The sequence below is a fragment of the Myotis myotis genome, unplaced genomic scaffold (genome assembly GCF_014108235.1).
Source record: "Myotis myotis isolate mMyoMyo1 unplaced genomic scaffold, mMyoMyo1.p scaffold_m19_p_4, whole genome shotgun sequence".
NCBI classification, from domain to species: domain Eukaryota; kingdom Metazoa; phylum Chordata; class Mammalia; order Chiroptera; family Vespertilionidae; genus Myotis; species Myotis myotis.
In genome coordinates this window covers 84,342,741-84,357,164 of record NW_023416346.1, presented here as the reverse complement: position 1 = coordinate 84,357,164, position 14,424 = coordinate 84,342,741, and the positions used below count along the sequence as shown (strand labels likewise).

Below are 14,424 nucleotides of genomic sequence, written 5' to 3'. Positions count from 1 at the left end.
TTATATACCAGCTCTTAAAGCTTCTTCCAAGAGTTATCCATGTTACTTCAATTCACATTTCATTGTCATGCCTACTTCAAAGAGTGTGGGAAAGTATAGCCCTACTGTGTTCATAATGATTAACCTCTTAACTCTTGATGACTCCCAAATTTTGAGGTCTAGTTCAGACCCTCCTTCTGGCTCACACCAGTATGTCCAATGGCCTCCTTGGCATTTCTACTTAGCTGACCTACATATGCTTCAAAGTCAACATGACCAAAACGGAATTCATCTTCTTCACTCCTAAATCTATTCCTCTTCCTGGCTTCCTACCCTTAATGAATGAAACTACTATTCATCCTGCCACTGAAGCCAGAAACCTGGTAGTCACCCCAGACCCCTCTTTCTCCCTCACTTCCCACATCTAGAAGTTATCATGTTGATTATACCTCCTTGACATCTCTCCTTCTATCCACCCCCTTCTCTCAATTTCTGAATTCTGCTGCTGCTGCCTTCATTGAGATCCCCAGCACCTTTCCCTCAGATTGTTGTAATAGTCTCCTAACTGGTCTCTCAACCAATCTTGATGCCTAAAGTCCCCATATGTCTGAAAAGTTAGTCACAGAAGTGGTAAGCAATCTTAAAGAAGCAATTATTTAAAACTTGTTAAAGGTTCCCCTTGCCTATAGGGGAGAAACCCAGCTCTTCCTCAGCATCCAGAGCATATTATAATATGGGCATGGCCTTCCATGGTTGTCCCTCCTGCTCCTTGAAGATGGTAATCTTGTCTTACTCATCTCTGTGATCTATAGCTCCCAAGCACAGTGTCAGGTACTCAGAAGATGTTCAGAAAGTGATCATTGCATGGACAAATGGATGGGAAGACATTTTTCAGATAAGTTTATAAATATCTACAGGGCTGGCATGGGGGACAGGAAGCCAACTATTCTGTATGGTCTTGGAAGAGGTATTAGGAGCCATGAGTAAAGCCACAGAGGCATTCTCTCAACTCAGAAGGAGGGAGAACTTATTTAACTGCTAGAGTTGTCTGAAAGTATGGGCTGCCCTAGGAGACGTTGAGTGCACTGTGACAAGAGGTTCACAATAAGTAGCTAGATAGAGCTTTGTGGTGATGTTGGAGTGCAAATTCCAAAAGCAGATAGAAAAGTGGAGTGATGCCTCTTACAGTCCCTTCCATTCTGGAGTGTTCATGGACCTGCCTCCTCTGCTCACCTGATTGATATGGATCATCTAGGCCCCTTAAGAGCTGCCCCTGTGTTAGGGACACTGCTTCTCCATTAACCAGGCTGACACTGGCCAGGCCCACCCAGCCACTGGCCTTTGAACAGGTGGCCTAAGGGGCTTGAAGGCACCAGGGCTCTCTGGAACTGTACTTGGTCTAGGCTGTCACCTACCTCTCAAGCCATCTCCCCCACCTTTTCTCTAAACCAGGCCAGACCACTTTGACTCAGGACTGCTCATTCTCAGAAAGCTGTTGCTTATTTTTATAGCCACTTAAGTAAAGTCATGTCATGTATCTGGATTTGCTTCGTAATGCCTCTAATCCCAGAATGACTCTGCGAATCCCAGTGAACTGCTGTCACCAGAGTTATGTCCATGATCTCCCCTGGATTGGAGAGACTGACTTTGACTTTACCCTGTTCTGATTCAACTCTTTGAAAGTCCAGAATCAGGAGTAGGTGCACAATTCTAGGTGTGCTGATGGATGCAGTGCAAAGAGACATCAGATTAATCATCAGAGTACCTCCCTTCCAGCCCTGGCTTTTCTGGGCCTCAGTTTCCCCCTAGGTAAAATCTGAGAGTGGGGTAGTTACTTCTGTGCTGTGGACAGTGAGTTTCATTCCCAAGCCCAGCCCAGATTGCTGCTCTGCCTCCACAGGCTCTGCAGCTACAGCTCCTGGCCAAGGATCCCAGAGGTGCATTAAGAAAGCAAGCAGCCGTGAAGGGAAGGTCTGTAGGGAGGATTTGGATGGGGAAACAGGCCTTAAGGAGGGGAGCTTGTTGGAATCCAAGAAGGAAACTGCCAACTTCCTTGTTGGCAAGAACTGACGCTCTCCTCTCTACAGGCTTTTCCAGACTCCAAACCAAGAAGTCCAGGATGGCCTCTTTCTAAACCCTCTGGCCCTGAGTCTTGGCTTTGGGCTGTGTATACACATGCACTTGTGTGCATTCATGCAGCACCCTGGGGGCCAGAAGTCAGGCGCTTCCTTCCAGAGGAGGATAGGGATGAGAATGCCCTGTCCAGGGCTTTGAGATAGGGAGCAGAAAGGTGAGGCTCTCCAGGTCCCCTGCTCCTCCCTAAACTAGCAGCTACAGAGCCCAAGAGGGGTAGGGATCCCCTTCATCTTGCCTGCTCTCATTTCAAGAGTAGCTTAACAGCCCAACTGGGAGGAGTGGTGGGACAGCCTTTCCAGCTTCCTTTTTGGGTTAATTGGTGTTCCCTCTAGTTATTCCTTGCTTCCTTCCCATCTCAGTTCCCATAGCAACTTGTCTGTAGCAGCCAGAACTTGATTGAGCCCAGCGGTGGCCTGACTGAAGTGGGAAAAGGGGTTCTATAGGGAAAGGAGGGCACTGCCAAGCCAAGGTTTCCTACCCCTTTCCATCCTCTGCCACTACCTCAAGGATCCAGGATGGGTAAGCTCAGAGGACAGGGCCTGATGAAGAAGTCTTTCTGCCACAGCTGGAGTTGAAGAGCTGGAAAATCCAGGCAGGCCTGGTTTTTAACTCTTCCACCTACACATACCCTTGTGTCCTGCCCCCCTGAGTTTGAACTTCAAAGTCACTGGTAGGATTGCTCAGTAGAAGGAACTCTGGAGCTGGAGTGGAGAAACCAGGTTTCAAGTTTCTCCCTCTGCCATTATTTTACATGACTGTAGACAAGTCCTCCCCCTTTTCCTAGGCCTTTGTTTCCTCATCTCTAAAATGGGGTACTAGGGCTGAGCTGATAGTTCTCTGCATACTGAAATAACCCCAGATGTTTTGAGAAACTACAGATGTGTGGGCCCCACCCACAAGGATTCTGACTTAGTTGGTCTGGAGTGTGATGTGGGCCAAGCAGGAGCATTTTAAAAAGACTGTCTGAATGATTCTGATATGCAGCCAGAGTTTCATCTTAGAAAGCAAAAAAAAAAATATCCAACCCTCTGGCCCTGAGTATTGGCTCAGTGGGTCTCTCAACTGCCTATTGTCTGGTTCTAAGACATTTCCTTTTCCCTGCATGCCCCAACTCCAACAAGCACCACAGCTCTCCTAACCTGGCTCTTCTCCATCCTTGTGGATGAGTGCCCAGGGTCTCTGTGCCTGTGCAAACAAGTCAGCCAGCCCACTGTGGCTCAGTCCTAACACTGATGAGACAGGGCAAGCTACTTAGGCCCATCTAGGTGAGAGGGCTGCAGAGACTAAGGAGGCTGTCCAGGTGGTAGCACTGAGAGCCAGATTTTTCATCTGAGAAGGACCCCAGGCCACCCTTGAAGCAGATGGGCCAGCAATGGCCTCAGATGGCTGTCTGTGGGACCAAGGAATTGAATTACCTCTCAGACCCTTGTTGATCGTCTTCTTCCATTCCCCTCATTAGCTCCTTGCCTGTTCCTGCCTCACCACCCACAAGCCTGGTGTCCTCCTCAGGCAATCTGCTCGCCTACTTGTTGCCATGGTGACTCTGGCTGGGGGTGTGGGGTTTGATGGAGGGTCCTCTAATTAAGGAGAAAGGTCACACTCCCACCGTCAAGCCATCCATCTCTTGCTCCCGCCTTCCTCTCTCCCTACATTCCTTTGTAAATACCTTTTATTCCAATAATTTCACTTTTCGTTCCTCCCTCTTTCCCCTAGCAAATGAGGGGAGAGCCCAGCTACCACAGCTTGCCATTAGGCTAATTGCAGTTTTCTGGGAGGAGGGCTGGAACCTCCTCACCTAGGTGAAGAAATGTTGAATTGGAAGAGCTGAGGGAGAATCCCTTAGGGGTCTCTGAGCCCCTCTGGTGGAAGAGGGGGTGATTCCACAGAGTTTGGGGTGAGGCTTGAGGTGGACTCTGGTTCCATGCTGTAGAGATTGTGGCAGAGACTGTGTAAACAGCCTCATCTTGGCACTCTGGGGCCCAAAAGGTGGCAGGGGTCTCTGAGGTACTGGGGCCCTTAACTCTAGGGGTTTTCTTTTCTTTCCTGCCTTACTTTTATGTCTTCTCCTAGTCTCCTTATGCTCTTGTATTTCTTTCTTACCCCTGCTTTCTTGTACTCCCATCTTCCTCACCCATTTTTCTTCCCTTGTTCACTCTTACCCCATCTTTCTTATTCTCTCTTTCTTGGCCCTCATCTTCACAGTCTCACTCTTAACCCCATCCTCTTACCCTCTGCTTTCTTATCTTTATCTTCTTTCACTCTCACCGTACCTCTTTATTTCCATACACCCTCCATCTCTTATTCCCGTGTTCTTTCTCCTACACCCTGTTTTTTCCTACCCCTGTTATCACCACTATTTCTTACCCTCCAATTCCATACTCTTTCCTATTCTCTCTTTCTTACACACCCTTGTACTCCCTTACCCCACTGGCCCTCTCTCCTACCCCTTGTCCCCATCTCTGAACCTCCAGCTCTCTCTTTCCCTGCCTCTTACATTCAGCTGTTCTTTTCCACCTTCCTCTCACACCCTTCTCATTCCTTTGTAAATATCTTTTATTCCAATAATTTCACTTTTCATTCATATAAATAAAATGTAACACAGGTATGCAAGAAACATGTGTACAAAGATATTCACTGAAGCATTGTTTACTATAATATACTTTGGTATAGTATAATTTAGTATAATAGTGAACACTTAGTAATAACTTAAATGTCCATCCACGGGAGATTGATACCATTTTCACTCCATTCATACAAAATCATTCTCTGTTCTTTTAGCACACCATGTGTTCACTCATCTCCATTGCTTTGTTAAAGCTGTTGCCTCTGCCTGAAATTCCCTTTTGTCTTATCTCTACCCAACCATCTAAAATCCTACTGTGAGTCCTATTGTCCCCTGGCTGAAATATATTTTTCTTTCTATCTTTTTTCTTTTCTGTTTTTTTATACTTTTAAAAAATGTTTAAAATTTTTTCCATAGCTAAAATACCAACTTTTATATTTTCTTCCTTCCAATGTTTGACCGTTTAATCTCTCCTATAGTATGGATCATATGCCAGAGATTCAAGTTAGATGTGTCTATCCATGAAAATGGAATTTCTCTGAGAGTAGGGACTTGTCCTCATTTACTTGTCCTGTTCATTCAATCAACAGACATTTTTTACATATATTGTGCTAAGTACACAATGGTTAATACGACAAACCCATGTCTGTTTTCATGCATCTCACATTTTAGTAAGGTTGACAGAAAAAACAAAACAAGGATGAAGCCAAAGTCATACTTGTGGTGAACAGTTAAGAAAAAGGGAGAATGATGAGGGGGCATCCTAGCTAGACTAGTCAGGGAGACCCCCTCTGAGGAGGTGATATTTGAACTGAGGCATGAAAAATGAGAAGGACCTAGCTATGGCAAAAGCAGGGGGAAGAGCATTTCAGGCCAAGAGAACAGTATGTGCCAAGGCCCTGAGTTGGGAAGAAGTAGGTCATGTCCAAGAAAAAGAAAGATAATCTCTCCGTGTGGAGCATGATGAGCTTGAAGGGAGAGGTGTAGAAAATGAGGCTGGAGAGACAGAGGGGTCAAGTTTTGCAGGGGTTTGAGGTCTGTGGTCAAAAGTTTGAGTATTATTCTAAACTAGAGGCCCGGTGCATGAAATTCGTGCACTGGGGGTGGGGGCGAGGGTCCCTCAGCCCAGCCTGTGCCCTCTCATAGTCCAGGACCCCTCTCTCCTTACCGCCCACCAGCTTGCTGCTCCCTACTGCTTGGCTCACTGCTCCTTAGTGCTGCTGTGGAGGTTCCTGCCACCTCTGCTGCACTCGCCAGCCGTGAGCCCGGCTTCTGGCTGAGTGGCGCTCACCCTGTGGGAGTTCACTGACCACCAGGGGGCAGCTCCTATGTTGAGCATCTGCCCCCTGGTGGTCATTTCCTAGCGACCAGTCATCTACCGTTTGGTCGATTTGCATATTAGGGTTTTATTATATAAGATAGGATATTGAATGTGAACTGTAAATGAAAAATAAAATTTAAAAAAGAACCTAATAAAATTTTAGATCTGAATTTTTTAAAATAAATATAGCTAATCTAATAAAAGAGAAACATGCAAATTGACCATACCTTTGCAACACCCAAGCCACGCCCACCAGCCAATCAGAGTGACTATATGCAAATTAACCCAACCAAGATGGCGGCCAGCAGCCACGGAGCTGGAGCAAGCAGGAGGCTTGGTTGCCCTGGCTATGGAGGAAGCCAAGCTTCCTGCCTGCCCTGGCCCACTGTGGCCTCCGCTAAAGGCAACAAAGTTTCAATTATAGAAGATAAATAAATCCCAGATACCTGCTTCCAGCCAGCCTCCACTGGGAGCTTGGGTGGCTGGGAGCCATGGCCAGCCTGCAAACAGCCATCAGCCCCTCACCCAGGATGGCCACACCCTCATGGGGTGAGAGTCTCTGCTTGGGGGCTTGGCCAGCCTGCAAACACCCATCAGCCCCTCACCCAGGCTGGCCACACCCTCATGGGATGAGGGTCCCCGCTGGGGGGCTTGACCAGCCTGCAAACAAACCTCAGCCCCTCACCCAGGCTGGCTAGGCACTCCAGCAGGGACTCCCACCCTGAAGGGGCTGTGGCCAGCCTGCAAACAGCCATCAGCCACTCACCCAGGCTGGCCAGGCACCCCAGCAGGACCCCTGTCCCTGAAGGGAGTGTGGCCAACCTGAAAACAGCCCTCAGCCCCTCATCCAGGCTGGCCAGGCACTCCAGCGGGACCCCACCCTTATCCAGAACACCCTTCAGGGCAAACCAGCCAGCACCAGGCATATAATAAAAGTGTAATATGCAAATTGACCCTACCAGCAGAACAACTGGGAATGACTGGTCACTATGACACACACTGACCACCAGGGGGCAGACGCTCAATGCAGGAGCTGCCCCCTGGTGGTCAGTGCACTTCCACAGGGGTAGCTCTGCTCAGCCACAAGCCAGGCTGATGGCTGCCAGCACAGCGGCGGGAGCTTCTCCCGCCTCCCCAGCAGCTCTAAGGATGTCCAACTGCAGCTTAGGCCTGGTCCCTGCTGACAAGTGGACATCCCCCAAGGGATCCCGGGCTGCCAAAGGGATGTCTGACTGCCAGCTTAGGCCCAATCCCCTGGGGGGAGCAGGCCTAAGCCAGCAGGTGGACATCCCCCGAGGGGTCCCAGACTGCGAGAGGGCACAAGCTGGGCTGAGGGACCCACCCCCGAGTGCACAAATTTTTGTGCACCGGGCCTCTAGTGTGTGTGTATGTGTGTGTGTGTATGTGTGTGTGTGTGTGTGTGTGTGTGTGTATATATATACACACACACATATTTAATTCTCACCTGAGGATGTTTTTTTTTTTAAATATATTTTATTGATTTTTTTACAGAGAGGAAGGGAGAGAGATAGAGAGTTAGAAACATCGATGAGAGAGAAACATCGATCAGCTGCCTCCTGCACATCTCCCACTGGGGATGTGCCTGCAACCCAGGTACATGCCCTTGACCGGAATCGAACCCGGGACCCTTCAGTCCGCAGGCCGATGCTCTATCCACTGAGCCAAACCGGTTTCGGCCTGAGGATGTTTTTAAGATTGATTTTTAGAGAGAGAAACATCCATGTGACAGAGAAATATCAGTAGGCTGCCTCTGCACCTGCTGACCCAGCGGGATCCAACCTAAACCTAAGTATGTGCCCTAACCTAGAATCCAACAAGAAATCCTTTGGTGTACAGGTTGAGACTCCAACCAATTGAGCCACCTTGCCAGGGAAGATTTGAAAAAAAATTTTTTTAATATACCTCCAGGCCCTGGTCAGTGTGGATCAGTAGTTAGAGTGTCCTTCCACACACCAAAGGGTCGTGAGTTCTATTCCAGGTGAGGGCACATACACAGGTTGTGGGTTCCATCCCTGTCGGATTGCTTGGGCAACTGATCGATGTTTCTCTTTCTCTTCCCCTCTCCCTTCCTCTCTCTCTAGAATCAATGAAAAGGACATATCCTTAGAGGAGGACTTAAAAAGAAAAAAATAATATGCTGGTTTGGTTCGCTTCTGCAGGCAGACTGAAGGGTACCGGGTTGGATTCCGATCAAGAGCACGTACCTGGGTTGGAGGCTTAATCCAGGGCCCTGGTCAGGAATTCAGCAAGAGGCAACCAATTGATGTCTCTCACATTAGTTTCTTTCTCCCTCCCTTCCACTCTCTGTAAAATAAATAAATAAATAAATAAAAATCAATACAAAAATGTCCTCAGGTGAGGATTAACCAAAACAAACAAACAAACACCCATTCCCAGTGTGATTATTGAAGGAGCATATGAAGTACTTGTTGAATGAACAGGAAGGGATGAGACTTCACTTTCTAACTGTTTTAGCAACTCTGCAAGCCAGAGGGTTTATTTTTACTTCATTTTGTTAATATATTTTATTGATTTTTTACAGAAATGAAGGGAGAGGGATAGAGAGAAACATCGATGAGAGAGAAACATCGATCAGCTGCCTCCTGCACCCCCCTACTAGGGATGTACCTGCAACCAAGGTACATGCCCTTGACTGGAATCGAACCTGGGACCCCTCAGTCCACAACCGATGCTCTATCCACTGAGCCAAACTGGTTAGGGCCAGAGGGTTTATTTTGTTTTAATTTTTTGTCTTTTTTATTTTTTTAATTTCTTTATTGATTAAGATATTACATATGTGTCCTTATCCCCTCATTACTCCCAACCCCTCCACTTATGCCCTCACCCCCCTGTTGTCTGTGTTCATTGGTTAGGCTTATATGCATGCATACAAGAGGGTTTATTTTTTATTTTAATTTTTATTGATTGATTATTTTAGAGAGAGGAAAGGAGCGAGAGAAACACCAGTGTGTTGTTCCACTTATTATGCTCTCTTTGGTTGCTTCTTGTCTGTGCCCTGACCAGGGATCCAACCCACAACCTTGCTGTATCAGGAGGATGATCTAACCCACTGCGCTGTGCACTGCCTATCAGGGCCCCTCAACAAAACCCCTCTGGTTGCCTTGGCTGCTGCTGTGGGCTGGAGCTCCTCTGCCACAGCAAAGGTTTGGGGTTCCATTCTGTCAGGGCACCTACTTAGGTTTTGGGTTTGATCCCCAGTCCAGGCTGACTGCTGCTCAGGAAGTGACCAAGGACCATTGAGGTCCGTGTGCTCTAGTCTTCGGCAGGGAGTTGGGGTTCCATTGCTGACATGGCTGACTCTGATCCCAGCTACCCCCGCTCCTCCATCGAGGGCGACTTCAACTATGGCAGCTGCGTGGCCTCTAGGTAGGTCGCCTTCTCCGTGGCTCGCCAGGCCTGGCTGCTGTGCAGTCGCCCTGGGAGGCAGATTTCCAGGTTCCCAGGGAGAGCGCCCTCCGTGCCAGACTCCCAGGGAGAGTGGGGTCCTGGAGGGAAAGCACTTTGCTTCACCTCCCTTCGGGGCTTCCAGGCAGAGCAGAGCGCCTGTCCTGCTCAGGGCTCCAAGGGGAGAGCCGCCCCAGGGAGTCCTCCTAGCTGGGTGTGAGAAAACGAAACTGGAGCCCTTCCTCCTTGAACCCTGTCGTCTTCAGGCATGTAAACGCATTTTATTTTATATGATGCAGCCTCAGGAGCCTGGCCTCTTGTGGCACACAGCCACACCCACCTGCTCCTGCCAGACATTATCCGTGAGGGCGTCCTGGCTAATTAGCATATTTCTCTCTTATTATATAGGATTATATAAGATGCTTTGAAGAGTTGAAGCAAGGGAGTAACATGATGCAATGACATTTTGAGATCACTCTTAATCCTGTGTGAACAGTGGACTGGAAAGACCAAGAGTGGAGGCAGGAAGGCCAGATAGGAAACTGTCATCCAAGTGACAAATGACAGTGGCCTTCATAAAGCTGTGCAAGAGGATAGACTGCATGTGGGGACTCAGGGAAAGAGGAATGAAGGCTTACACCTAGGTTTCCAGCTTGGACATCCAGGTGGATGGTTGTGGTACTTACCTGAAATGGCCAAGACTTTGGGGTGAGAGAGATTTGGAATGAAAAAGAAAATGGAGAATTTCATTTTAAGATTTAGAGCATGTTAAATTTCAGATGCCGGTGAAGTATCAAAGTCCCAAGCAATGCTTTGTTCTTCACGGGGTTGATTTGCACCATAACCCACTACTACCCATCACTGATGGCTTTGGAAAAGACCAATGTGAAATTACATTGCCAGAGTCCATGTTCACAGTGGAATTATTTGTATTTTAGTGTAAATGTTTGAAATCCGGTGTGAGAAGCTCTGACCATGTTGTTCAGAGTGTGAGTGAAAGGCCTTTGGCAGCAGAATAACCTAGATCAGTGATGGCGAGCCTATGACACGCGTGTCAGAGGTGACACGCGAACTCATTTTTTGGTTGATTTTTCTTTGTTAAATTGCATTTAAATATATAAAATAAATATCAAAAATATAAGTCTTTGTTTTACTATGGTTGCAAATATCAAAAAATTTCTATATGTGACAAGGCACAAGAGTTAAGGTTTTTCAAAATGCTGACATCCCGAGCTCAAAAGGTTCCCCATCACTGACCTAGATCCTTATCAAAATGCAGATCCCTGAACCCACCTCAGTCTTTTTGAAGGTTAATTGGAGGGGCCGGTTGCATATTAACAGGTGCCCCAGGGATTCTCTCTGAGAACCATTGCTGTGAGAAGCAACCACTGCTGTGAGAAGGTGCTGAAGAGATGAGGACTGAGTGTGGGCAGGACTGTAAGCCTAAGCTTGAATTGCAGATGCTGACTTGAGTTTAGGGAAGAGCCAGGGATTCTGCACTTCTCACAAGCTTCTAGATAGGTGATAGTATTGCTGCTGGCCTGGGTCCACACTTTCAGTAGCAAGGAGCAGATCAGTGATGATCAATGGGAGATGATTTTGCCACTGCCCCCTACCCCCTTCAGGGGATATTTTTTGGTCATTACAGTTGGGTGGTGCAACTGGCAACTAGTAGATAAAGGCAAAGGAAGCTACTCAATATCCTACAATGCACAAAACAGTCCTTACTACAAAGAATTATCCCAGCTAAACTGTCAGTAGTGTCACTGTTGAGAAACTTTAGGCTTGATGATAGCCAAAGAGTATAGAGCAGGGAACCTTTCTTGGCTAGGATCCAGCACCTGATAGGAGTGGGCTAGATAAGGGACAGGAAATATACCCATGAAGTGAAACTGCAAAACAAAGTTTCCAAATGAAGCATGGTGTCTGCCCTACACCAGGGTTTAGCATGGATTAAATAGAGCTTGAAGGCACATGTAGTGCCTGGTAAGGCAGATTCCTGTTTTTATTAAAAATAACCCCTCACAAAATAAAAAATAACCCCTCACATTTGTATCGCACTTTAGAACTTACCAAACATTTTCATGAGTTATATTGTTTTTTTAATATATTTTTATTGATTTCAGAGAGAGAGGAAGGGAGAGAAACATCAATGATGAGAGAGAATCTTTGATCAGCTACCTCCTGCACACCCCCTACTGGGGATGGAACCCTCAATCTGGGCATGTGCCTTGACTAGGAATCATGACTTTCTGGTTCATGAGTCAATGCTCAACCACTGAGCCATACAGCTGGGCTGTGTCATACTATTTGATCCACATAACACCCTAATGAGATAGAGCAAGGATTATTATATCTATTTCTTGAAAGTTAACCATCAACAGCCAAATAAATGTTTGCTGAATTGAATATAACTCAAATTGATCCCATTATGGGTGACCTCAGACAAGTCAGGACACCTCTTTGGACCAACTGTAAAATGGTAGGGTTGGATGGGATGATTGGTAAGGCCCATTCCAGTTCAGACATTGGAGTCATTTTGTGATTTTACCAATGAACAAATTCTAAGTCTTGGATTATTGCAGACTCAGGGACTCAGGAGTCCTGGCTATGAGATGGGAGACCTTAGGGTAGGATGTAGTGGTCTTGACCCAAACCCTTCTTCTTCTCCTGGATCCTGGGGTTGGGTTGGTGAGCACATACATCCCCTCCCCAGAGTACAAGTACACCCTCCTCATCCCTTTTGTCTGAGGTGGGAAGGGGCTGACTCCTGGGCTGATGCTCTTTACTTTCCCCACAGGCTGTCTACAAGGCCTGGCTGTGCTCAGAATACTTCAGCGTGACCCAGCAGGAATGCCAGCGCTGGGTGCCCTGCAAGCAGTACTGCCTGGAGGTGCAGACCCGGTGCCCCTTTATACTCCCTGACAATGAAGAAATGGTGTACGGAGGGCTCCCTGGTTTTATCTGTACAGGTAAAGGCAGGGCACTGGGGAGGAGGGAGGAGGCCAGAGCCCAGGGCAGCACCAGGTCCGGGGTGTGGTAGCAGGGAGGACACCAGGGAAGTCAGATTAGAAGAAGGTAAGTGGCTGGAGGAGCGGGCAATGAGGTCCCCAAGTTGGTTGGGATAAGGGCAAGTGGAATAGGGGCAGAGAGTAGAGTGGTCCTCTCTACCCAAATCATGCCCATCCAGGGAGCTATCCCAGAGAAATGATCTGGAGTCCCTGGGAGAGAAGACTCCAGAAAAGGAAAGTGGTAAGGGGCAGGGGGAAAGGAGTCTTGGGCACGGCTATCTGAGCAGTCAGTCCCAGCTTTGAAAAGCTCATCTCTAGGAAAGGCCTAAGCCTGAGCCCCCTGAGCACCCCACCACACCTTCCTTATCCATTGGCAGGGTTGCTGGATACTTCGCCAAAGCAGCTGGAAAGCAAGTGCTGTGACGTGCAGTGGGTCTCCTGTGAGTCGGAAAAGAAGAAGTTCAAGGAGTCTGAGGCCCCCAAAACCCACCACCAGCAATTCCACCACTCCTATTTCCACCACTACCACAAACAGTACCGTCACTACCATCCCCGCCATGACCCCCCAGGCCATATCAGCCACAAGCCCTCCCTGCTGCCGGTCTCTGGGGGCTCCCGCCTCAGCCCCAGCAGGATCCGGCTCTATGTCCTTGTTCTCATGCTCCTCCATACCATGGTGTCCTTCTCCAGCAACCAGAGTGGTGGGGGACTGGGGCTGGAGGCACTGCCTGCCCTAGATGAGGGCCTGACTCTGGAAGAGTGACAGCAGGGAGGGAAGACAGACCTCCACCACACACTGACATCAGTTCCAGCTCCCCCAGGGGCAGCGGGAGGGGGCTCCTCCCATGGGAGATATAGGACCAGGTGGGGGGGTGGGGGGAAATGAGGGACTACACATGGTCCCCAGCCTACTCCCACTCCAAAAGCAGCCCCAGCAGAATGGCCAGAGGGCCCCAGGGAGCTGCAAAACTCATCCAGGAGAAGGCAAGAGCAGCAGGCGCCCCATCCTAGGCCCCCATTTATGGGGCTTCGCAAACAAAAAGGGGGGGAGTGGGGGCTGGCATTGTCCACCCCTGCTGAGGACCCTCACCCCAGGGAGGGAGGCTGCTATCCCAGCATTGGCCCTGCAGGGAATGTTGGGGGGCCCAGAAGGGAGCAGCTCTTTCCCCCCTTCACATTCCTTTTGTTGCCAAGATCCTTAATTCCCTTCTGCCCATACCCCAACACGGACGGTGCAGTGGCCCTCCTCCAGTTCACCTTGGCCCACATGAGACCACAGTAGGGAAGTGCCAGGCTGGGAGATGAGGTGTGCACAGTCACAGCTGGGTCAGGACTCCAGTTAACTGCCCCACCACCCTAGGCAATGAGGGGTAGGAATGGGATGCAGAATGAGTGGTGAGAGAGTGGAGATAGGAAAGAGGGAGAGGAGAGTTGTAGGCAGAGGGCTTAGAGCAGCGGTTCTCAACCTGTGGGTCGTGACCCCTTTGGCGGTCAAACAACCCTTTCACTGGGGTTGCCTAAGACCATCCTGCATATCAGATATTTACATTACGATTCTTAACAGTAGCAACATTACAGTTATGAAGTAGCAATGAAAATAATTTTATGGTTGGGTCACAACATGAGGAACTGTATTTAAAGGGCCAGAAGGTTGAGAACCACTGGCTTAGAGAGATGGCTAAATGGGCTATTGCTACCAGGCTTTGGGGAGGTGGATGATCAGTGTTGAGGCAGGCTCAAAGACAGCTCCCAAAATCAAAAAGTGATGTATAAGGAGCCCTGTTGGGGGAAAGTGCCAGAAATGGGTTGCTGGGCCTTGAAACAGAAGGCTGAGGTCATATGGTCAGACTGCCGCTGTCTGGAGGGCCATATCTTACAGAAGGTGCACATACTCCCAAGAGCCGCTCTTGCCCTGGAGATCTTAGCCTTGAGGACAAAGACATTTCCATTTCTGATCTCCATGGGGAGGAGGGACTTAAGCCCAAGTA

The 14,424-nt window shown here is 48.5% G+C and overlaps 1 protein-coding gene across 1 annotated transcript in view; it reads left to right on the top strand.

Annotated features, from left to right (window-relative positions):
* The window catches only part of FAM155B (family with sequence similarity 155 member B), a 33,090-nt gene extending 19,117 nt beyond the window's left edge, over nt 1-13,973 (top strand). Inside the window, exons 2-3 of the mRNA XM_036304859.1 lie at nt 12,226-12,397; nt 12,814-13,973. Of these exons, the coding sequence (XP_036160752.1) occupies nt 12,226-12,397; nt 12,814-13,199 (558 nt within the window). The 3' untranslated portion in view covers nt 13,200-13,973. The remainder of the gene's footprint in view (nt 1-12,225; nt 12,398-12,813) is intronic.
* Nucleotides 13,974-14,424: the final 451 nt, after the last annotated feature.